The following is a 25,535-nucleotide window of genomic DNA, read 5'->3' on the forward strand; positions in this document are numbered from 1 at the left end:
AATGGGGGTCCTTTAAATAAAAAAAACTGAACAGCTTTATAAATGTACGTGAATATTTTAGCAACTTCACGTAAACCAGTGCAGTAGCGGCAGAACATGTGAATGGTGATACTTCACGCAGATACAAATCATGTCTAAAGTTTGTTTCGTTATCTCGCCCTGCCTGGGTGCTGTGCGAGCTCTCCACACCCAGCGGGTTCAGAGGAAAAGGGGCCGGTCATTCCTTGTTCCCATCGCATCCAGCTCGTCAGAATGGAGAAAAAGGTGGCCAGAGAATTCAGGCATAAGGTAGGGGACCAGGAGAATGGCTAACTTGAGAACTACGTCGCGTTTCACTTTTCTTGAACGCGTTTCTATTTATTAGTGGGACATTGTATTGTTGCTGTTCGCGGAGTTTGTAAGCTTCGGTTGTGTGAGACTCTGAACCCAGCAGTGTCAATAACAAGTGGGGGAAGGGCATTGTCAGTTTCCGAAAAAAATGTCGATTTCCATTCAGCTCTGTCTTCGTCGTGTTCGGACGGTGCGTCTAAGTAAAGTACCTTTTAATTGTTGGTATTTGTGAGAAAGTTTCTGGAAATTGTCCCCTGCTAGTGAGCAGTCGTTCTGCCCAGGAATGATCTCAGTCAGCCCTGGGAGTCGAGCGCCATCGGAGAGGCGGAGGGACGCACTTTCATAAACTCTTGGCAGTGGATTCAACACTGAAGCCATTGACATGCGATATGGTAATGAAAATTATTGAGAACTGCGCAAAGAAACCCAGTATATTGCATCTCGGCACAGGTTAGGCGTATGGACACTGACTTATATTGGGAATGTTACAACTTAACAAAATTCTTAAAAGGACCTTGCCTTCGAGAGTTCACAGAACAAAATCGAGACCATAAAATGAAGAAAATTGCTGATGTCTCAGTAAGACGTAATAGCAAAGTAGTTTTATTTCTAATGCCATTTCTAAATAAGCTATTCTGGTATAATGTGGAGATCTTACAGTTCTCAATGAAGAACCAAGTTAATTTTCCCTGGCAGAATTCATATTAATTCCTGATGAAGGGCTTATGCCCGAAACGTCGAATTTCCTGTTCCTTGGATGCTGCCTGATCTGCTGCGCTTTCCCAGCAACACATTTTCAGCTCTGATCTCCAGCATCTGCAGTCCTCACTTTCTCCTCGAAGAATTCATATTAATAACCAGTTAATATTTCAGTTCCTGAAATAAAGTCAATTGAATGATTTTTTAAAAAGTTTACAATGTTTGTTTAATATTTGGGTGATTATGGATGCCTCATCTCTAATCACCTAAGCATTATGGAGCACAAGGCATGTCTCAGCACTGATCCCAATGCAGACTATGTAACGGATGAGGAATTTTCAGCCAAGAATGCAAGGTTTGGGCATTTCAGTTGATTCCAGTGATACTTCATGAGAGAAGATCAACTAGATTTCCCATTCTTCATTGTTATCCAACATGCATTGTTACAAGTATGTATGTGGATGTAAGTGAAGTCAGAGTATTGTTTGTAACACTCACCCACACCTTCCTCAAATCTCGACTGGAAATGTTAACTTTGCTCTCTCGCCACAGATGCTGCCAGACCTGCTGATCTTTTCCAGCAATTTCTGTTTTTATATCTGATTTACAGCTTCTGCAGTTTTGTTTTCACTTTTTTACTTTATGTAGTTGGGCACTCCTGTAGTCAGTGCAAAGATGGTTTAGTGACTTAATTAGAACAAGAAAAGTGAGTACAGTGACACATTCCACTGTGTCCTGATTTCTGTATTATATCTATGTGCAGCATACTGCTGCTTCTCTTGTCATATTTTTGGTGCTGACATTGTTGTTGATCCTGCTTATCATCTTGGCCCTCACCAGAGCTTGAAGAAAATACAGCATAAGTGGCACCTATACAAATAGAGTCATAGAGTCATAAAGATGTACAGCATGGAAACAGACCCTTTGGTCCAACCTGTCCACACCGACCAGATATCCCAACCCAACCTAGTCCCACCTGCCAGCACCTGACCCATATCCCTCCATACCATTCCTATTCATATACCCATCCAAATGCCTCTTAAATGTTGCAATTGTACCACTCTCCACCACATCCTCTGGCAGCTCATTCCATACATGTACCACCCTCTGCGTGAAAAAGTTGCCCCTTAGGTCTCTTTTATATTTTTCCCCTCTCACCCTAAACCTATGCCCTCTAGTTCTGGACTCCCCGACCCCAGGGAAAAGACATTGTCTATTTATTCTATCCATGCCCCTCATAATTTTGTAAACCTCTATAAGGTCACCCCTCAGCCTCCAACGGTACAGGGAAAACAGCCCCAGCCTGTTCAGCCTCTTTCTGTAGCTCAGAGATTCCAGCTTCAAAGTGACGATTACACAGTCAGTCTTTGAAACAAGTTGGCAAAGTTGTGAAATAGCCTCATGAAGTAGTGGAAATATTATCTCAAAACAATAGATCAAAAACCTATCCCACACTTAGGGAGGTAAGCTTTTGGTAAGCTATTTTTGAGTGACATTTCTTCAGCCCCCTTAATTCTTGCTGTGTTAGAATCATAAAGTCCATGCAGTGCAGAAAGAGGCCATTTAGCCTATCAAGTCTGAACTGATCCTCGGAAGAACACCCCATACTTTTTACCATGGCTACATCATCAAACCTGCACATCCCTGGACACTATGGGGCAATTTGGTTTGGCCCATGTACCTAACCTGCACATCTTTGGACTGTGGGAGGAAACCAGAGCACTCAGAGGAAACCCACACAGACATGGGGAGAATGTGTAAACTCCATACAGACAGTCACCAGAGGCTGGAATTGAACCCAGTCCCTGGCACTGTGAGGCAGCGGTGCTAACCACTGAGCCATTTTACCGCTCCCTTCACAACTGAGTTCGAGGAAACCATGCAGCGATGGTAAAACCTTAAAACAAAACATAGTAGCTTTGCTCTTACTGAGCTATTAACATCTTTCCTTAAGGGGTTGTTCATCACAGCTGAATGTGCTACAATTAAGTGCAGAAATTGATGGGTCAGAGCCAATTTAACGACAATCTGTCAACTTCCACAGTTAACCCCACCAAATTCCCAAATTCTTATCTTCAAGTTAAATTTCCCCCTCAAAGTTTTTGTTTTAAATTTAATTTGTATCTTTACCAAACTATGGGAACAAAACTGCAGAATTCTAATTATTTCCTAACTCTCTCTATTGATTTTTTTTCTCATTGTGGGCATCTGCTCCCTTATTATGCAAATTAAATGGATGCACAATAAAATTGTCAATTATGGTGAAAGGTCATTGACCTAAAGCATAAACTCTGTTCACAGATGTGACACAAATTACCATTAAAAATTGCAAGCTTTTCTCTCCTGTCCAATTACTCCAGTGTGCTACTATACTCTTCCAATGCCAAAGCAAAATGAATATCTTTGTCTGTGAGAATACTCTACATTTCCAACAGAAAGTATTAGACTTAATCTGATGCCTGTGCTTTGTGTTTATTTCAAAATGGACATTATGTTCTAAGAATTGTATACTGTATAGGCAGAGGTCATTTGGCTCTTTATGTCTATGCCAGCAGAATAAACTAGCAGCCTATTCTTGCCCACTTTCCAGCACTTGCTACATTTAGATTTAGATTACTTACAGTGTGGAAACAGGCCCTTCGGCCCAACAAGTCCACACTGACCCGCCGAAGCAAAACCCACCCATACCCCTACCCCTACATTTGCCCCTCACCTAACACTACGGGCAATTTAGCATGGCCAATTCACCTGACCTGCACATCTTTGGACTGTGGGAGGAAACCGGAGCACCCGGAGGAAACCCACGCAGACACAGGGAGAACGTGCAAACTCCACGCAGTCAGTCGCCTGAGGCAGGAGTTGAACCCGGGTCTCTGGCACTGTGAGGCAGCAGTGCTAACCACTGTGCTACCGTGCTGCATTGTTTTACAGGTTACAGTGCTACAGGTGTTGTTCCAAACTTCCTTTAAATGAGTTGAGGGTTTTCATCAACCTCAAACCCCAAAATGAATTCCAGACACCCATCACTATCTGGCTGTAAGGTTTTTCCTCATGTTGCCTCTCATCCTTCTACCAATCCCATTAAATCTGTGCCCCATGGAAATTTACTTCTCTATGAGGGGCAACAGGTCATCCCTCCCCACTCTATCTCAGCTCTTCGTTATTTTATGCTCCTCAATTTAGTCACCACCTTCTCTGTTCTCAGGGAAACTACACAAATTTATCCAATCTTGACTCTTGGCTGCAATTTTCAAGCCCTGGCTTGTAAATCTCTGCTGTGCGTCTTGAGACCAATTATGTCTTTTCTGCAATGTGGTGGCCAGAACAGTACACAAAATTCCAGCCAGGCCTAACCAGAGTCTTGTATAGTTTCAGCATTACCTTCCTGCTTTTGTTTTTGATGCCAAATCCATTGAAGGAAGGTCTCCTATGCGTCTGTTTTGTTACCTTACCTAACTGTGCTCACACATTTGGAAACCTGTGGACATATGCTCCAAGGTCTCTCATTTCCTTTAACTTTCTCAAATTCTCCTGTTAATGGTGTATTTCCATGCTTTGTTTCCACCCTTCCTTACCCACACCCAATGCCTAACATACCATTGACCACTTTTCTGCTCACTCAGTCAAATCAATGATACCATCCTGCAGTCAACAGCCACCATCTTTAATGTCAACATTAGAGTTTTTTTGTGTGTGTCATCTGTAAATCTCCCAATTATTCCTTCCACATTTAAGCTTAAGTCATTAACACATACCACAATCAACAAAGGACCCAACATTGAGCCCTGTGGAACACCCCGGGGAACCATTTACCATTCACATTCATAAAAATTTTAATTCCAGTTTTTGGAAATAATTTGCCACATTGGTGCAAAAGAATTTGCACTGTATCCCATGGGCTTTAATTTCTTTGACCATTAGCCACATAGGACCTTGTCAAATGTCTTGCTGAAATCCATGTCTTCAACATCCACTGTACTACCTTCATCAATCCTCCTTGTTACTTCTTCAAATAATTCAATTAATGTAGTAAGCACAACATTCCCTTAACAAAATCTTACTGACTGTACTTGATTAAGATGTGCTCTTCTAAGTAATATTTAATCCAACCTCTCAGTATTGCTTGCATTATCAATGGCTTTGGATAAAATTCTTCTAGCTCTGGTGATTTATCCACTTTTGAGGAAGTCAGTTCCTCTCCAGTATTTCCTTTCCTATTATGCTTGTTTTATTGTATATTTCACACGTTTCTTCTTTATCTAGAATGCCTGCATTGTCTCCTTCCTTTGTGAAGACAAAAGCAAAGTACTCAATAAGAACCGAGCCTCCTTCTATGTCCATTTACATGTTACCTGTGTATTTCTAATAATCCTGTCCCTTTCCTAATTCATCTTCTTGTTCTTAAAGCAGTGATAAAACAGCCTTAGATGTATTCCTCTAAAATAGAGGAGGTAGTAACTAAATTGAGGTGCACAAAATAATGAAGAACAGGGATAGAGCAGACAGGGAAACATCCTTGTTTAAAGCCAATACTTTTTCATTTTTGCTCTTTTCTATCCAAAATTCCCTTTTCACTTTATCCCTGTGCATTCTATACCCCTCTAAGATATTTGAAATGTTACTATTATGAGATTATCATTCTCTATTTTTCTTTTTCATCTTGCGCTGTATGCTTCTGGATAGACAGGGGACCTTTGATTTGGCAGTATCATTATTTTTCTTTGTGGGGGCATGTTGATGTTGTGCCATGGAATCTCATTTTTGAATTCTTCTCAATAATGTGCCATTGACTTTTCTTCAAGTAGCGATAACCAGTCCACTTGGGCTACATCATATCTCAGTTTTGTAATATTTGCCTTCCCCGGTTTAAAAGTTGTGGTCATGTCCTATCTTTGTCATTTTTCATAATGATGCGACATCAAACTGTATTTTAATCACTATCTCCAAAATTGCCACCCACTGCTACTTCTTTCACCTACTCAGATTCATTTCTGAACACTAAATTTCAAATTATATCTTGTTGGGCTTGCTATATGCTGACTAAAAAAAAAATCTCTTGAGTGTAGTTCAAGAATTATGTGCCCTCTGTGCCTTTCATATTGTTTGTATCCTAGTTGATTAATGAGTAATTGAAGTCCCCAACTATTATTGCCATGTTGTTTTTCCAGTCAGTGTGTTACCTATATATCTGCTCCTCTAACTCTCTCCCACTATTAGAAAGTCTGTATGTCTAGTGGTGTGTCTGCTTCTTTTTTAATTTCTGAAGTCAACCCACAAGGCATTACTTAATAGTTCTGAGGAAGGATTACTTGAACTGAAATGTGAACTCTGATTTCTCTCCACAGATGCTGTCAGACCTACTGAGCTTTTCCAGCAATTTCTGTTTTGTTTCTGATTTACAGCATCTGCAGTTCTTTCAGCTTTTATTTAATATTTAATTCAGTATATTATCAGTTCACCGCCTGGCTTGGTATGCAAGCCTTGGAAGGATGTGTGGTTTTCCTTCTGGCATCCACAGGGCAGGACAGTGTGGGGGCTTGGGGTCTATGTGATTATATGGGTACATGTTGGAGTCAGGTCTGCTGCCCTAGAAACAGTTTGGAAGCAGCCACCTGGGCTGTTCGGAGAGCTGGTTAAAAAGCCCTTATATTCTCTGGGACCTTTGTTCAATATTATGCCCTCTATCCCTTGTGACTTTTAAACCATTTCCCCACCTCCAATCCATGCCAACCTCTGTCCTCAATTACCTCTGCTAGCCTCTTATTCTGCCCGTGGAAACTCAGGCCTTTCCACACTAGGTCCAGTAGCCTCTATGCAACCAATCATCCTCTACTGAACCCATTTGTCTCTCAGACTTCTATAAACCAACAAATGGCACTTCCATGCCCATTCATCTCATATAACTCTGTACAGGAACAAAGATAAGCCCTATTGTACCACAGCATGTGAAAATGCTTCAGAAAGGTTCTTGGAGTCATAGAGATGTACAGCACAGAAACAGACCATTTGCTCATGCATGCCAAGCAGATATCCTAAATTAATCTGGTCCCATTTGCCAGCATTTGTCCCGTATCCCTCTAAACTCTCTGTATCCATCCAAATGCCTTTTAAATGTTGTAATTGTACCAGTCTCCATCACTTCCTCTGGCAGCTTATTCCATACTTGCACCATCCTCTCTGTGAACAAGTTGCCCCTTAGGTCCCTTTTAAATCTTTCCCCTCTCAAATCAAACCTATGACCTCTAGTTTTGGACTCCCCTACCGTGGGGAAAAGATCTTGGCTGTGAGTGCGCCATTCAGTGGTACAGGAGTATGTGTTGGCAAGGAGGATATGAAAGCCCTTTGTTATGTTTGGAGGCGTAAAGATAAGACCTTCTAAAGTTATCTTCACCTCTGAAGGGTTATAAAATGTGGGTCTTCGAGAAGTAGGCCTGATTCCAAGAAAATTCCTGGGGTCTAGTATGTCCAGCACTGGAGTGAGCCAAGTTAGGAATGTAGAACCAGTATCCTTCTCCCACATGAGATCCACGAATTCTCCTCAATTCCTCGAAAATCCAGACCAATGTTTCTGGTTCAGTTCAGCCCGCTCCACCTTATGCTCAGGGCCCACTCGATTGCTCATGAAAAATTAGGCATGACATACCTCCTTGGCCATTCACTCTAAGATCAAATGCCTCCTGCATTTCTGATACTGCTTCAGCCATTTGTTAGGCCCCACTCAGGGAATGACACTTAAAGTTTCCATACTCAGCAGGTCCCGAATCCTGTTTCAGCTCAACAAAACAACATCCAAGTCAAAATAATCTGACTCCTGAGTCTTTATTCTGCCCTCCTCACAGGATTACAACCATTGATAAATGAAAGGCTGCCTTTTGAAAAACCAACACTGAATGCCAGGCCAATTTCCAGCAACTGTGAAATACACGAGAGCAATAAATGTCATGACAACTGTATGATCAGTGTAAGATTAACTACTGAGACAACAGTGACAAAAGAACATTACAAATATTTATAACCTTCATTGTTGACAATGCATGTTATTAGCAAATTGCTTATTATAAATTTAATGTATTATTTATTGCAAAAGACAAGTTGTGATGACTTTGCAAAGTCTACACCAAGTATTGGAACTCGACAACAGCTGAACAAAGAAACAATACCATATTTTGATGATTATTTTCTCAAAAGTTAAATTCTGTTTTAGTGCATATGTGAGTCTTAAAGTGGCCTGAAATTAACGAAGAGAAAAAAATTACATGGGATATATGGCACAGAATCCGGCCACAGAACGCAGTCAGTGTCCAAATCAATGTTTATGCTTCACTTGAGCCATTCCTTTATTCTGCCATTATAACTATTTGTTCACTATTTTCCTCATACTTTTGTCCAATTTTCTTTCATTTCATCTCAAATTGCTTGTGCAACCTGTCATGCTAACAAATTTTGCATTCTTACCATTTTTAAGTTTCATTCTGAAGAAGAATTGGATTTGTTGGACATGAAATGTTAATTCTGTTTCTCTCTCCACAGATTCTGAGTATTTCCAGCACTTTCTGTTTTTATTTCAGGTCTCCAGTGTCCACAGTATTTTGTTTTTATTATCTTCTAAATCAGTTGCTGAATTTTTTGATGACTACTTTAAATTTTTGACCTCCATGCTGTTCCCCACAAGAGGAAGCATTCTCTCTAGGTCAGAAAGAGATATGGATGTAAAGATAGAATCTGGAAAGGTGCATGTTTATAGAGAATGACAATGTGAAATAACTTTAAAACAAGTGAGAAATAAGCAGAAACAAAATAGGGAGATTTAAACAATCCTTAGATAAGTACTTGGATGATTTTGGGATAGTGTAGGGGGACGAGCTGAGAATAGTTCACGGATCGGTGCAACATCGAGGGCCAAAGGGCCTGTTCTGCGCTGTATTGTTCTATGTTCTATGTTCTAAAAACAGAAATTGCTGGTGAAGATAAGCAGGTCGAGCAGCACCTGTGGGAACAAAGCACAGATAGCGTTTTGAATCCAGTGACTCTTCTTCAGAATTGTTCGTAGCTATGAAAGAATGGTATTTAATTCTGAACCAACATTGGAAATGAGGTTGTTGATGTTGGAGGGGGAAAGTGGATGAATAGGTGGACACAGAGCCCAGGGAGAAAGAGATATGAAAAAAATACGTAAACAAGGAGATTATAGGCAGGAGGTTAAGACAGAGACAAAGCTGAATAAGTGAAAAGAGCTAAGAGTGAAAAAATGGGGAGCTGTGCTAAAAGCAACCCATGTCATAACATGACTGGGTGTGAAATGAGTATAACAAAATGGAAGAACGGAATCAGGCTCCAAAGTCATTAAACTGATGTTCAATCTAAAGACTATACTGGAAACATTGAGGCTGTTCTTAGACTTTGTGCTGAGGCTCATGGAACACTGCGGCAGGTGTGTGACAGAAATGATATGGAGATGCTTGTGCTAGACTGGGGTAGACAAGGTCAAAAATCACACAACAATAGTTTATAGTCCATCAGGCTCATTTGAAAATACAATCTTATTCTTACAAATAAAGATGTTGGACGATAACCTGATGTTGTGTGATTTTTGACCTTGTGTCAGAAGTGTTACTGTGGGAACACAGTGTGAGTTGAATTGGCAGGCAACTGGAAGCTCGGAATCATTTTTGCAGACGGAACCTGGGGTTCTGCAAAGCGGTCACCCGGCCAGAAATAAACAGAGACTGCACAAGCAAAAGACCTGTGAGTTGATTTTACCTAACTCGCCCAATGGAAGCCAGTGGATGGACATTTTCAGAGGAACTTAATTACCTCTTCATAACACTTGGATCAACATTGCTTGTTTTATCCCCTAGATTTCTAAAGGTGAATGATGACCCCACCTAACACAGTTGTGCAATTTGGACACAATTTGTGAATGTTTCTGGTTTCCAGCATTTACCTTTATACAACTTGGAGTTTGATTAGATTAGACTTAGACTTACAGTGTGGAAACAGGCCCTTCGGCCCAACAAGTCCACACCGACCCGCCGAAGCGAAACCCACCCATACCCCTACATTACCCCTTACCTAACACTACGGGCAATTTAGCATGGCCAATTCACCTGACCCGCACATCTTTGGACTGTGGGAGGAAACCGGAGCACCCGGAGGAAACCCACGCAGACACGGGGAGAACGTGCAAACTCCACACAGTCAGTCGCCTGAGTCGGGAATTGAACCCGGGTCTTCAGGCGCTGTGAGGCAGCAGTGCTAACCACTGTGCCACCAAATAATCCCAAAATTGGGGCCTATGAGGAAACCTTTATACTATCCAACCATGCTAAAATATCTTCGTAGACAGAAAGTTTTTAGTTTCAAGAAAAGCAGGCATGCTCCTCTGGCATTCATACAGAAAGTTATGGTCCTCGCTGACCATGTCATACAAACAGTTCATTGCCCAAACTTCTTAGGGTCAGCTGAACAGTTCATTAAGACAGGTTCATTTAAAAGAAAAGGTCATAAAATCTAGAGATGGCAGAAAATGCAATTCAATAGATGGCAAAAATTACTTTGTGAATTGCACTCAGTCTTGTGACAGACCATAAATGTTTCAGGGAGAATAGTATCTAAGATTTTCAAAGCATCATTTTTAAGCAAGAGGTGCGATGCAAAACTCTGAACCATCTCCTTTGAGACTTTGCACATAATGCAAGCTAAAATAATCTGGGAAAAATGTTTTATCCCTGCCAGGAATACACGAGAGAAGGGCTTAAAAATCAACTGTAGTTCTCATATAGTGTGCTAATCTGGTGTTGTTGTGGCAGTCTGCGATTCTAGCACTAGAGTGTGCTGTGAAGGTCAGAGCTGAGAACATCCACAAGACACTCCCATGCTTGTAGGTGAAAAGAAAAAAGACAAAGTCTATCTCTGACACTGATTGCAGAAAGTAAGCCGCTAGTCAAAAGTCACAGTTAAACAGGATAGGTGACAATGCCTTCTGGCTAATCTGCAGAACCCAGAATCTCAAAAACCACTCCTTAACTTCCAGTGTCAATGTCAATGGAATCACCCATCTTAGCGGTGCCACATTTCGCCATCTATGCCACACAGAGAAATCAAAGAACGATTGATATTATTTTTTAAACTGTTATATTTTTACTCACTTCTCATTTTTATTGTGTACGTGCGTTGCAATTTATTTTTCCTCCATGTTTTAGTAACTAATAAACATACTTTCTTTAAATTGAGAAACTCTGGTTAAATTGGTTCCTTTTTAAAACATGACTGGACTGGAACTCAAAGTTTTCCGTGAAGGTGCAGACCTTTTGCTTTAAGTTAACCTTGTTATAACCAACAATGCAAGGTGATTGAACAGAGATGGGGAGAAGGTTCTTCAACTAGGATCAAAATGGAGAAGAGCTTTGGGGACAACAGAAAAACACAAATTGTCATATTTCTTTTGCTCATGCAGGAAGAATAGGACTGCTCCCCTGCCTTGCCCATTGTATCTTACATCTTTTGTGATTTATTCTTAAACACCCTACCCCATGACTTCGGAAAGGATGGTCTGTAGCAAACAGCTATCAATGGTTACCATTTGAAGCTGCCCAAACTTCTTCTGTCACATATCTGACCTCTTCTATCCCTCAACCAGCTGCACTTTTTTTGCCTGTTTCTGGTGGGCAGCTCATTAGAGTTCTGAACAGTTCCTAGGCGATATTCCCCAATTTGCTAACTTGTTCCAGACAGGCCACTTCAACACTCCTGTGGTGGACTGGCTCCCCTTGTTTCTTTGCTAGCTCCACTCAGTTAGTCACAAAAGGTTAATTTTAAAAAGGACCCCATCTCCTTTCTCCAGACCCAAATTCACTTATGTTTTAAAAGGAGCTAATTTAACGGAGTGTTCTTGAATAGCAAAGAGTGAGTTGAATCATTAATAAACATGAGAAAAAATAAAAGTGCAATACACACACACACACACACACATACACACACACACACACACACACACACACACATTAAAATAATACTTGAGTCCAATACAGGGGTCACTGTTGAGTGTATTGTTGAGTGTTGTGGTGGTTGCAGGCTACAAGAAGTGATGAAAATGGCAGTTGAAATGTTAATTTTGAGATTTTTGATTTTGTAAGTTGATTCAAACTCTTTTATCCTAATTCCTTTCAGCAGAACTCAGAATGAGAGAATATCGTTTCCCTTTCTTTTACCTGCAAGGTAGAGGTGTCTAAATCACTGCTTTCAGAGGTATGAGCCTTCAGTCACATTGGTCACATTAGGCCAATAATGCATACAGATTAGTCTCAAAATCAGTTTATTACTTTTTTTGCATAGTCCTAGAAGGCAAATCACAAAACCTCTGCAAGAAGTGACTTTCTGTGAGAAAGAGAGATAGCTAGCTCCCTCATTATCTGTTACATTTCATGTTATGTTTCAGTTATCAACTTTTTCACTGGCCACTTATTTTAGGATCCAAGGATGAAGTCCATCAGGACTCAGGTACTTGACAACTCAAAGCTTCAACAATTTATGCAACACCAATTCTGTGGCAATTGTGATTTTCCTGACATCCTTTTTCCCTTCCATTATCACTGCTTCTTGGATGTTACTTACATCCACAATAGTGAAGACTGATGCAAAACACTTGGTCAATTTGTTGACCATCTCCTTAGTATCCATTACTAATTCGCCTAATTTATATTCTGTCAGATTACCACTGAACTTTTTATTTTTTTAAGTGATCATGGATATAAGAACATATTACTAATAAGTAGGTTTCTGACTGGCTTTTGCTCATGCTCTATTTTTCCTCACTTTTTTTTTGGTCATTTGTTGCTTCTTTTTAAAGTTCTGTGCAATCTTCTGATCTCCCATATGTTTTTACTTGATAATGGTTTATCTTTTAAGTTTGATGTGACGTTGAGCAGTTCTACTTAGTGGGCCTATGTTTTAGAATTTTTCTTACTCTTTGGAATGCATTTGTTCTGTGTATTCTGAAATATTCTCTTAAATGGGTGGCATGGTGGCAGAGTAGTTAGCACTGCTGCCTCACAGTGTCAGAGACGCAGGTTCAATTCCTCTCAGGCGACTCTGTGTGGAGTTTCTCCCCGTGTCTGCGTGGGTTTCCTCCGGGTGCTCCGGTTTCCTCCCACAGTCCAAAAATGTGCAGGTTAGATGAATTGGCCATGCTAAATTGTCCGTAGTGTTAGGTGAAGGGGTAAATGTAAGGGAATGGGTCTGGGTGGGTTGTGCTTCGGCGGGTCGGTATGGACTTGTTGGGCTGAAGGGCCGGTTCCACACTGTAAGTAATCTAATCTAAATGTCTGTCACTTGTAGTTGATGGTTGAGCTGAAGTATTGTCAGAAATTATACAAGTTATCACCTTGCTTCTGTGCCATGAAGGATAATGGAATCAGTTCCTCCAACTCATTATCTAAGGGTTGATGTTGAAAATTATTTATATGTGGTTGAATGGATGGTATCTGATGGCTGTTCAGCCCCACCCTGCCCTGACACCCATACTGCTTGCTGACACTCCTTGTCAAAGTTCAAACATCGAGAAGAGTGAGAATCATTTTGCTAATTAAGTCATAATCCAATATGACACAACAGATTTGAGTAAAGAAAGAATTATAGGGTAGTGTGTCAATAATCTGGAATAAGTAACAGTTTACTAAGAGAGACAGAAATTATTGATCGTACAATTGAGTTGATCAGTGGCAGTTCGGGAAGGAAATTAGTTTAATGTACATAAAAATCCCATGTAGCTTACAGCCATGCAATATTTGCCTCCATTTTTGAATGATTACTGTGTGCTGCCAAGTTGCAGAAGCAATAGACCAGTTCTACACTCTTGATCGGGAGCAATGCTTGAGGAGACAAAACAAGGAACTGCTGATGCTGGAAATCTGAAATAAGAACTGAAATTGCTGGAGAAACTCAGCAGGTCTGGCGGTATCTGTGGAGAGAAAGAAGAGTTAACATTTCAGGTCCAGTGATAGTTCTGAAGAAAGGTTTACCTTGAGCTTCTCCAGCAGTTTCTGTTTGTAATTGAGAATTCCACTTAGAAATAATGAGCTAAATGCCTATAACTTATTGCCACATGTCCCTGGCAACTGTACCCCATTCCTAGAAACTAGTTGATTGCCTTAGTACCTGAGGTTTCTCCTCAGTATTTTGATTTGAGGTTAGTAATTACGAACATTATCTGCATACCTCATTCCTTTTCCTACAGGTGCTAGCGAATTGAGGTGACGCTGCTTGCACCCAGAGTGAGTTGAAATTCTGGGTGTAAATCCTACGACCGATTACACTTTTACCAAGTGTAATTACATTTTTAAAAAAAAATTCTTTACACCAGTGACATGTTGAGTAACTGTTTTTATCATTTCTGCTTTTATTTTTGACCTGTATTGGCTATTTCTCCAGTCATATCATACTTTTTATCCACACTGCTAGGCAGATTCCCTTAAAGCACAACTGATCAAATCACAGAAAGTTTTTGCCTTTCCCATCCTTTCTGATGCTGAAATGCATAGTGCTTTGGTTTTGAGGACAGAACTATAATTGAAAGCAAACAAATGCTTCTCTGGCCAGAAAGAAATCTGAAAAATCTCCTGTACACAGCTTTACTATGTTTCCACACATGCTGAATGACCTGCTGTACCTCTAGCAATGTTATTCCCCTTTTAGATAGGGAGTGGAATCTTGTTTGATGGTGGGGGATTAACCAATGGGAGGATGAGGGATTGAGACTCCACTAAATTTTTGCCTTCACCCTGATCCTGTCTGCAGTGGGAAAGCCTATTCTGCCCTCCCGCCACTTGAATATCTTAAGTGGCCCATTTCAGGGCCTCATCCTGTTACCACTGGTGTAAACTTAGCTAGAGGCTTCCCACATGAGAAGAAAGACAAGTGAACCCATGTGGATGCAGATGGTTGTGGTGGGGAGAGATGGTCCCTCATTGAAAGATAGATTGTGTCTGATTTAGGGCCATCAGGGAGGAAGTGCATTTACTGAGAATTCTCTCCTTGGTCTCTATATCCACTCCACCGTCACTCATTGGTCAGCTGACAGCTCCATTGCCTATGCAAGTTTCCTCTCTTTGCATCTGTAAATCACATGGCAAGGAGCAGAGGGAGAGTCAGACTCTGCAGGCAATAGTCCAGAATTCACACCATTGATCCAAAATATACAATTTATGAAAATTTAATTACATTTGGCTGTTAAAAGGTATAGTTCTATTTTTAATGACTCACCAAAAAATAGAGCAAGATGAAGAGCAGCAATATTACTGCTGTCGTCGGGCCCTGCTGGTGCAGTGGTAGTGTCCCTAGCACTGGGCCAGAAGGCCAAGATTCAATTCTCACCTGATCCAGAGATGTGACATCACATGCCAAAACAGGTTTATTAGAAATATCTATAGCTATAGCAGGGCAAGCTGGACAGTTGGTTTGCAATCCTGAGTGACACCAAAAGCATTGATTCAGTTGTGCATTGACTGAGTTTACCGTGAAGGTCCCACCTTCAAGCCTAATATCTAACTTGAGGCATGGTGATTCAGGTTAAACTCATTACCAGTTCCCCCTGGACCCCCTCCACACTCTCTCTGTAATAGGAGAGCTGCCCTAAGATCCCCTAGGACTTTGTCATCTACAGCTACTAGCCTACAGCTTTCAGTTTTTAAACTGGGGACTACATGCCATTGGTGAAAGTATTTAAGGTTAGTTGTAGGTTATTGCAGGTTAGTGCCAATAATCTGGAATAACCAGAATTTTCAGCTTGATATTCAAGCTGGTTGATTACATCATGAACATATCTTCCTTAACCATAAAGTCCTGGGTTGAGACTTGAACTCAAGAGTTTCTGGATCAAATATTGCCCACTGCAGCACAAGAGTTCTTATCCTTCTGGATGTACCACTGTCGAATTCACCCATCAAACACATTAAGACGCTATCTCTAAAATTGAAACAACATTCACAATTAATTTCTTCGTGTATGGTAGTTAGGTATTCGTAATAATCTGATGAATTATATTTCAGTATTCACATGTGCTATGTAAACCAGTATTCAGCAAAAATGGTAATAGAAAAGGAACAGAGAGTTCCAATGATTTGCTAATTTGACTGTTCTAAAATATTAGTTGCATTCAATTCTGTCTCAGAACTTGGGGCAAAAGTCATGCAAAAAATATGGGAAAGTGTTGAGGTGTGTTATTGAAAAGTCAGTTGGATGGAGGCAGCCAAAGGACAAAATGATAACCTTCAGGCTCTTAGTTGGTCAGGTACTTTAGCAGGGAGAAGATACTTAATTCTGAACAACAGCTACTGTAGTTGACTCAAAGCATTTGGGACTCAGGAAAAGACTGGGAAGCCAGGAGGTGCAGCTTACTGTTGGGGTTATGTCTCAGGAAAACTTTGGAAGTTGTGGGACTCTGAAAAAGCTGTATGCTTTTAAAGAATTCAGTTGAGCCCAAAATTAGCAGGGTGTTGTTGAAAGCCCACAAACAGGAATAAGCCTGGTGCAAATATGTTAGGCCAGAGCTCAGTAGAAAGAAAATCAAGGGGAGCACTAGCTTGGTGAAGCTAACTGTTTGTGAAAAGCTGGATTGTGAAGGAAGAGTAATGCAGTGTGTAAATAGAGAGCTATACAAGGAACTAAGTTGCTCATAGTGTTCAGGGATGTATAGGTTAGGTGCATCAATTGGGGTAAATATCGGGTAGGGGCAATGGGTCTGGGTGGGTTACTCTTCAGAGTTTAATGAGGACTTGTTGGGCTGAAGAGCCTGTTTCCACACTTGGGTATTCTATATTAAAAAACTAGCAAGACTACCTGAAATACTGTGAACAATTTTGATCCCTTTATGGATGGCAAGATAGACTGACTTTGGTCCACAGAAAATTCACTAGATTGATTCTGGGTATGGAGGGATTTTCTAATGAGGAGAGGTTGAGTAGGATGGACTTATACTCATTGGAGTTGAGAAGAATGACAGGGGACCTTACTGAAACTTAAAAGATTCTTAGGGGATTTGACTGAGTAGACGTGGAGAGGTTTTTTTCCCCTTTGTGTGAGAGTCCGGGACCAGAGGGAATAATCTCAGAGAAAGGGGTCACCCATTTAAAACAGATGGAGGAGAAATGTATTTCTCAGAGAGCAGTCTCAATCTGTGGAATTCTTTACTGCAGTGGTCTGGGGAGCCAACTTGTCAAGTATATTCAAGGCTGAGCTGGACTTTTAATCAGCAAGATAATTAAGGATTGTGAGGATAAAGCAGGAAAGTGAAGTTGAGGATTATCAGATCGTCCATGATATTATTGAATGGCAGAACATACTCGATGGCTGCATGTTTTACTTTCACTCCTACTACTTCGAGCTGGAGTGCAGTTTCCAAGAATCTAGGGGAGCTTAGTCTCAGGAAAGGAAGGTGGACCATCAGAACTTGAGCTGTCTGTGATGCAGTAGCATTAGAGGGGATTCTGAAGCACACTATTTGAAAAAGAAATTGGAATTCCTTGGAAAGTTTCATGAGGTTTGATGGCCTACAGTGTCACTAATGTCAATGGAGTGGCTGAGAAATCTGTGCAATCTGTCTTGACCACATTTGCCATTTAATGTGCTCTTGGGGATGTTTCACCACAGTATATCAATATCTATATTTACCTTAGGTTAATTTTGGATGCTAGAATGTAAGTTGTGCGTATGTTGTAGATTGGTGGTGGGAGGTTGCTGGCTCAGTTGAGGCTGGATAGGTGGTTTGCAATGCAGAACGATACCAACAATGCAGATCCAATTCCCATAGTTGAGTCACCATGAGGATGGCTTCACCATCTCCATCTCATCCCTTGTCTGAGGCACAGTGACTCTGTAGTTAAACCAAATTGCATTTCTGTCTAGTGACAGCATAGCCTGTGATCCTTCAGGACTGTAATGACTTACATTTCAGATCGTATTAGTGCTCTAACTTTGTATAAACAAATTTACGAATTTTGTGCCTTTATTTTCTTTGTAAGTGCCTGGGATCGCACAATTTGTTAACATTTTGAAAGAAAACATGAATGCTTCCTATCTAGTGACACAAAATTAGTAGTCTGCTCAAGGATTGTAACGATGCCATCGAAATGTTTGCAGGTTGGGATTGTTTTGGCAACAGTTGTTTTGCCAGTTTGAACAGCTGTTAACAGCACAGCACAGCACAAAATGAATTACCATATGTTACTTTACTGACTGAAACCTTTTGCTTCATTGCTTTATGATTGTACAAGGATCAAACTTCAATCTGGGTGTTAAACAAGTACCTTAGATTCAACTGTGGTGGAGGAGTTGTTATTCCTTTGTGTGTATTTCAAAGGATCTAGGTGTGCCTAGTGTGTTATCTAGGTGGTAAAAACAATGACTGCAGATGATGGAAACCAGATTCTGGATTAGTGGTGCTGGAAGGCACAGCAGTTCAGGCAGCATCCACAGTGCAGCGAAATCGACGTTTTAGACAAAAACCCTTCATCAGGAATAAAGGCAGAGAGCCTGAAGCGTGGAGAGATAAGCCAGAGGAGGGTGGGGGTGGGGAGAAAGTAGCATAGGTTACAATGGGTGAGTGGGGGAGGGGATGAAGGTGATAGATCAGGGAGGAGAGGGTGGAGTGGATAGGTGGAAAAGGAGCTAGGCAGGTAGAGCAAGTTCGGACCAGTCATGGGGACAGTGCTGAGCTGGAAGTTAGAAACTAAGATGAGGTTGGGGTAGGGGAAATGAAGAAACTATTGAAGTCCACATTGATGCCCTGGGGTTGAAGTGTTCCGAGGCGGATGATAAGGCATTCTTCCTCCAGGCATCCGGTGGTGAGGGAGCGGCGGTGAAGGAGGCCCAGGACCTCCATGTCCTCAGCAGAGTGGGAGGGGGAGTTGAAATGTTGGGCCACGGGGTGGTGTGGTTGATTGGTGCGGGTGTCCCGGAGATGTTCCCTAAAGCGCTCTGCTAGGAGGCGCCCAGTCTCCCCAACGTAGAGGAAACCACATTGGGAGCAGCGGATATAATAAATGATATTGGTGGATGTGCAGGTAAAACTTTGATGGATGTGGAACGCTCCTTTAGGGCTTTGGATAGAGGTGAGGGAGGAGGTGTGGGGACAGGTTTTACAGTTCCTGCAGTGGCAGGGGAAAGTGCCAGGATGGGAGGGTGGGTTCTAGGGGGGCATCGACTTGACCAGGTAGTCACAGAGGGAACGGTCTTTGCGGAAGGCGGAAAGGGGTGGGGAGGGAAATATATCCCTGGTGGTGGGGTCTTTTTGGAGGTGGCGGAAATGTCGGCAGATGATTTGGTTTATGCAAAGGTTTGTAGGGTGGAAGGTGAGCACGAGGGGCGTTCTGTCCTTGTTACAGTTGGAGGGGTAGGGTCTGAGGGTGGAGGTGTGGGATGTGGACGATATGCGTTGAAGGGCATCTTTAACCACGTGGGAAGGGAAATTGCGGTCTCTAGAAAAAGAGACCATCTGGTGTGTTCTATGGTCCTCCTGGGAGCAGATATAGCAGAGGCGGAGGAATTGGGAATACGGGATGGCATTTTTGCAAGAGGTAGGGTGGGAAGAGGTGTAATCCAGGTAGCTGTGGGAGTCGTTGGGTTTGTAAAAAATGTCAGTGTCAAGTCAGTCGTCATTAATGGAGATGGAGAGGTCCAGGAAGGGGAGGGAGATGTCAGAGATGATCCAGGTAAATTTAAGGTCAGGGTGGAATGTGTTGGTAAAGTTGATGAACTGCTCAACCTCCTCGCGGGAGCACGAGGTGGTGCCAATGCAGTCATCAATGTAACGGAGGAAGAGGTGGGGAGTGGTGCCGGTGTAATTATGGAAGATCAACTGTTCTACGTATCCAACAAAGAGACAGGCGTAGCTGGGGCCCATACATGTACCCATGGCTACGCCTTCGGTCTGGAGGAAGTGGGAGGATTCGAAGGAGAAATTGTTGGAGGTGAGGACCAGTTCGGCCAAACAAATGAGAGTGTCGGTGGAAGGGTACTGTTGGGGACGTCTGGAGAAGAAAAAACGGAGGGCTTGGAGATCCTGGTCATGGCGGATGGAGGTGTAGAGGGATTGGATATCCATGGTGAAGATAAGGCGTTGCGGGCCAGGGAAACGGAAGTCTTGGAGGAGGTGGACGACGTGGGTGGTGTCTCGAACATATGTGGGGAGTTCCTGGACTAGGGGGGATAGGACAGTATCGAGGTAGGTAGAGACGAGTTCAGTGGGGCAGGAGCATGCTGAGACAATTGGTCGGCCAGGGTGGTCAGGCTTGTGGATCTTGGGAAGGAGGTAGAACCGGGCAGTTCAGGGTTCCCAGACTATGAGGTTGAAAGCTGTGGTTGGGAGATCTCCTGAGGTGATGAGGTTCTGTATGGTCTGGGAGATGATGGTTTGGTGATGGGAGGGTGGGGTCATGGTCAAGGGGGCAGTAGGAAGAAGTGTCCTCAAGTTGGTGTTTGGCTTCAGCGGTGTAGAGGTCAGTGCACCAGACTACCACTGCGCCCCCTTTATCCGCTGGCTTGATGGTGAGATTGGGATTGGAGCAGAGGGATTGGAGGGTTGCGCGTTGTGAGGGTGAGAGGTTGGAGTGGGGGAGTGGGGTAGACAGGTTGAGGCTGTTAATGTCCTGGCGGCAGTTGGAAATGAAGTGGTTGAGGGCAGGTAATAGGCCAGCGCGGGGTGTCCAGGTGGATGCAGTGTGTTGGAGGTCGGTGAAGGGGTCTTCGGAAGGTGGGCGGGAATCCTGATTGTGAAAGGAAACTCGGAGGCGGAGGCGACGGAAGAATTGTTCGACGTCACGGCGGGTATTAAATTCATTGATGCATGGATGGAGGGGGATTAAGGTGAGTCCTTTGCTGAGGATTGATTGTTTGTCCTCAGTGAGGGGGAGGTCTGGAGGAATAGTGAAAACTCGACAGGGCTGGGAGCTGGGATTTGGTGTGGATGTGGAGCTGGAAGTGGAGCCAGTAACTGGAGTGGGTGTGATGGTGGGGGGAATGGGGGTGGAGTTATGAACAGGGGTAGTGTTCCCCTCAGGGTTCTGGGAGGTGAGGATAGTGACAGTGGGTCTGTGGGGGGGGGGGTGTCAGCAGAATGCAGGTGAGTGGCGCTGTGGGGGCGGAAGTGGTGGTGACCACGGCAGTAGGGGTGGCGGAAGTCATTGAGCGTGTGGCATCAGCAATGATGTGAGGGGCGGACGTGATGTCACGTGTGATGCATGAGGAATTGTGAGGGGTGGAACATACAAATAAACTATAAGACCTTCTACAGTTAAAAGTTGGAATGTCTTCTTTACAGTAAAAAGTGAGGTCTGCAGATGCTGGAGATCACAGTTGAAAATGTGTTGCTGGTTAAAGCACAGCAGGTTAGGCAGCATCCAAGGAACAGGAAATTCGACGTTTCGGGCATAAGCCCTTCATCAGGAAGGCTTATGCCCGAAACGTTGAATTTCCTGTTCCTTGGATGCTGCCTAACCTGCTGTGCTTTAACCAGCAACACATTTTCAAATGTCTTCTTTACAGTCTCATGGATTGTTGCCCAGCGTGGTCCTTCAAAGAAATGGAAGACTTGCATTTTTAAAGAAAAATTCTTTCACAGGATGTAGGTATCACTGGTGATATCGGCATTTATTGTTCATTCCTAATTGCCTTGAACAAATTTTTCATGATCACTGGATGTCTCAAGGTGCTGTACCATTAATGAAATTCATTTTGAAGCATAATCACTGTTCTACTGTCATAAAGCAGCAACTGGTTTGTACACTAGCAACTGCCACAAAAAGCATTATAATAATGCTTATATAATCAGATAAATACTTAGTTCCCCTGCTCTTTTTGAAATAATGCTAAGGGATCTTTACTTCTGTCTCAGACAGCAGGTAGAGCTTTAGTTTAAAGTCTCGTCTGAAGGTGGCACATCTGACAGTGCAGCAGACTCTTAGCACTGCTCTGGATTATCAACTTTTATTTTTGAACTCTGGATCTGGGAGTGTGACAAGAACTGTAACCTTCTGTATCAGGAGATGAAATGCTATGAAATGAGCCATGATTGGTTGATTTATCAAGTAAATAAAATGTGTAAGTTTTCCACAGCATTGAGTCTTGGCCTATCTTAGCTGCAAAACATTTAAATTATACACCATTTTAAAAGGATAAAAAGTACTAAAATGATGTTTATTTCAGAAAATTATAAAATAAATACTTTGGCTTTTGCTGTAATAAAGTAACAAATAAATGAGTCGATAAGATTAGGCATGTATTTTCATTTCACTCTTGAATTGTGCCTTGTAGATGTGGAAAGGCATGTGGAGTGAAGGGGTGAGTCATTTGCTATAAAATACGTAGTCTCTCCAACCTGCTATTTTAGACATCATATAGCTATATAGTCGTTGTTATATATAGTCAATGATGACCCCCACCCCCCAGATGTGGATGAGATTTAGCAATGTTAATACCATTGAATACCACGAGGATGTGGTTGACCTTAAACTTGTTGAAGATGGTCATTAGCTGATACCTGGGTAGTAAACATGGTATTTGCCATTTCTCAGCTTGAGTCTGAATGTTGTCATATTGATGGGGGCATTGGTTGCTGCTTTATCTAAGGAGTTGTGAATAAAACTGAACATGATGGTATTATCTGCGAATATAAAGAAACTGAAGATGATTAGTCCTAGGTCACTACCCTGACAAATATTTGCAATAACGTAAGATAATTGATTTTCTACAATTATGACACCATCTTTCTTTGTGCTAAGCGTGGCTTCAGCAGAGGAGCATTCTCTCCTTGATTTCCATGAACTTCAATTTTAATGGAGTTGGTTGATATTACACTTGGTAAAATGCTGCACAATGTTAAGAACAGTCACGTTCACTTCAGCAATGGTGTCTTCCTTATTCACTCCATGTCTAGAACACTGCCTAAAAATGTGTTGAGATACCCAAGCTGACTCTTGGGAAGGTGCCAGCCATATGTTCTGCCCATTAGGATCAAATGGAAAGTGGTAGATCTTTGTTGAGAATCAGGTCCCTGATTTTATATTTTTCATCTGATGGGCTGCTGGCCAATTGAAGTCCACTCCACATCTTGAATTCAGGTCTTTCTACAAAGATCGTAATCAAGTCTGGAACCAGATGGTCGTGATAGAATCTTGATTGAGCATTGGTGTGCAGGCTATTGGTAAAATAAGCATTGCTAATACCACTAGCATTGACATTATCCTTCACTCTGCTTAGGACTAAAAATAAACTGGTTAGACAATAATTGGCTACATTAAACTTGTCCTGCTCTTTGTGGTCAGGTCGTACTGGCCAATTTTTCACATTATTAGATGTTAGTCTTATAGCTGTACTGGAGCAGTTTGTCTAGAGATGGAGCTAATTCTGGAGCAAAGATCTTTAGCCCTAGAAGTCATTTGCTGACAAGGAGGAGAACAAAATGTCTTATTAGCTTGTGACCTGTGGCTGAAGATGGTTGCAAATGTATTGGGTAATATATAGGCCAATGAATATTTATTATAAATTAATGACCTCTTCAATGACTATATTTTAAAATATTTGTCCTAACATGCACAAAAGAATGGGAAGATCCATTTGTATGGTATTAAACATTTTGTATTTGTGCCTATTTCTTTCACACTATGTTCCTATGTCTTCATAGGAACTGGTCTATGTAAACTGGTCAATCAGTTAATTACTTTTTTTTAAACTACCAGTGATGGTAAAACTATTGCAAGAGTGGTATTATAATATTCAAGGCTGCTGATAATGGATATATCCTAAATGTGGACATCCAATTTTCTACAGGACCGATACAAAACTGAAGTCAGAAATCCACAATATTTTCCAGGATGGTGATGCAGGACCAAAAACAAACACAGGACATAGACGCACTGTAGGTCTTAATGTCAGGGCCATGTTTAAAATTTGTAGATCCAACTCCAACTGGCAATTGAGCAATTGACAGTGGTGGGAGAGGCCTGCAAGTGGAGAGGGAGAGCCACATGATTGTAAATGCTGTATTAAGGAGGGAGGAAGTCAAAGATTTATGTGTTGGTGCATAAGGACCTGTGTGGGGAGGGCTGAAAGAGAGGCTTTGGTTGATTGAGCTCCTCCTGACCCACCTTAGAATAGCATAGAATCCCTATCGCCAGTTAATTTGTGAAAATAATTCCACTCTATCAGCCGAATTTCAAATGGGCAAAGCATTGCACTTCTACATACTATGGAATTTCAACACCCCGACATCCAGTGCCATAAACATGGAAGTGCGTACCTTCTCCTGCCTGTTGTCAAGTGGATATTGAGGCCTATGACTTGAAGATCTTAGGAAAAACTCAGCAGGTCTGTCAGCATCTGTAAAGAGAAAACAAGAGTTAATGTTTCAAGTCAAGAGCCCCCCCCCCACCCCCACTTCAGAACTGTCCTGTAGAAGGGTCACTGGACTCAAAATGTTAACTCTGATAGTCCAGACCTGCTGAGTTTCTGCAGCAATTTCTGTTTTTGTTTGTTTCAGATCTCCAGCACCTGCAGTTCTTTGTTTCACTTTAAAAGAATGATTGATTGAGTTCTATTTGTGCACTCCATTTTACTTAACTCCTCTTACCACTGCTCTATCTTTCCTTAGCCTGCCAGGCCAAATTTCCTTTAAGGTTGCTCCATCCCCCAGCCCTGGATTTGTTGCTCTGTCTGATTTTGCTCTGAGCTCTTTCCTATCTCATTTCATCCTGTATAATCCACATCTTTCTCCCATGGCCCAATTCCCACCAAACTACTAACCATCCAACTTTCCTTCCTGTTAGCTGATACTATTCCATATTTTTCTTTCTTCACGTACTGTGCACCTCTCCACCAAATCTCACAGTTTCTCCTCTTCGCTGAAATAATATTCCCAATGAAAAAACACTGCTTCATTCCTGTCCTCCCTCTCCAAAGACCTTTAACATATCCCCAAATCTGTGTCCATCATCCCCACATGTCAATTTGAATCTCTCCAAATAGAATATTACCTGCCTTGCAATTAAAACGGGTCTCAAAGTCACATCCTATGTGGCTGTCACAGAGCTATACCATCCCTTCAGTTTCTTCTGACCTGACTGCAGCTCCTGTCAAGATTTACCACACCGTTCTCCTTCAACACCTCTCTGTCTTCCAGTTAAGTGACACTGCACTGCCTGATTCTATTCTTACTGCCTCAGTCATAGCTAGAGGATTACCTGTAATGGCTTCTTTTCCCCCTTCCTCAGTTGTCTCTCAGAGGAATTCTCCTCAGCCACTTCCATTTCTCACCTGCCAGCTGCCACTTGGAGACAAAATTTGTAAACACATCATTAGTTTCTGCGTGAATATGTGAATCCTTGACCTTCTATTCTCTCAATTGTCAGATTACTTGTCTGATAGGAACTAAATGAGCAGAAATTGCCTCTAATTAAAATATTGGAAACATTGAAGCAACTCTGCTCATGAATCATGGAGTCCTTTTTGCTGTCCCTGGT

At 42.0% G+C, this 25,535-nt stretch overlaps 1 protein-coding gene across 1 annotated transcript in view; it reads left to right on the forward strand.

Annotated features, from left to right (window-relative positions):
• Window positions 1–209: 209 nt before the first annotated feature.
• Window positions 210–25,535, forward strand: part of ush1c (Usher syndrome 1C) — a 218,925-nt gene continuing 193,599 nt past the window's right edge. Inside the window, exon 1 of the mRNA XM_060838636.1 lies at window positions 210–288. Coding sequence (XP_060694619.1) covers window positions 253–288 — 36 coding nt within the window. The 5' untranslated portion in view covers window positions 210–252. The remainder of the gene's footprint in view (window positions 289–25,535) is intronic.

Source organism: Hemiscyllium ocellatum, chromosome 18, assembly GCF_020745735.1.
Source record: "Hemiscyllium ocellatum isolate sHemOce1 chromosome 18, sHemOce1.pat.X.cur, whole genome shotgun sequence".
Taxonomy (NCBI): domain Eukaryota; kingdom Metazoa; phylum Chordata; class Chondrichthyes; order Orectolobiformes; family Hemiscylliidae; genus Hemiscyllium; species Hemiscyllium ocellatum.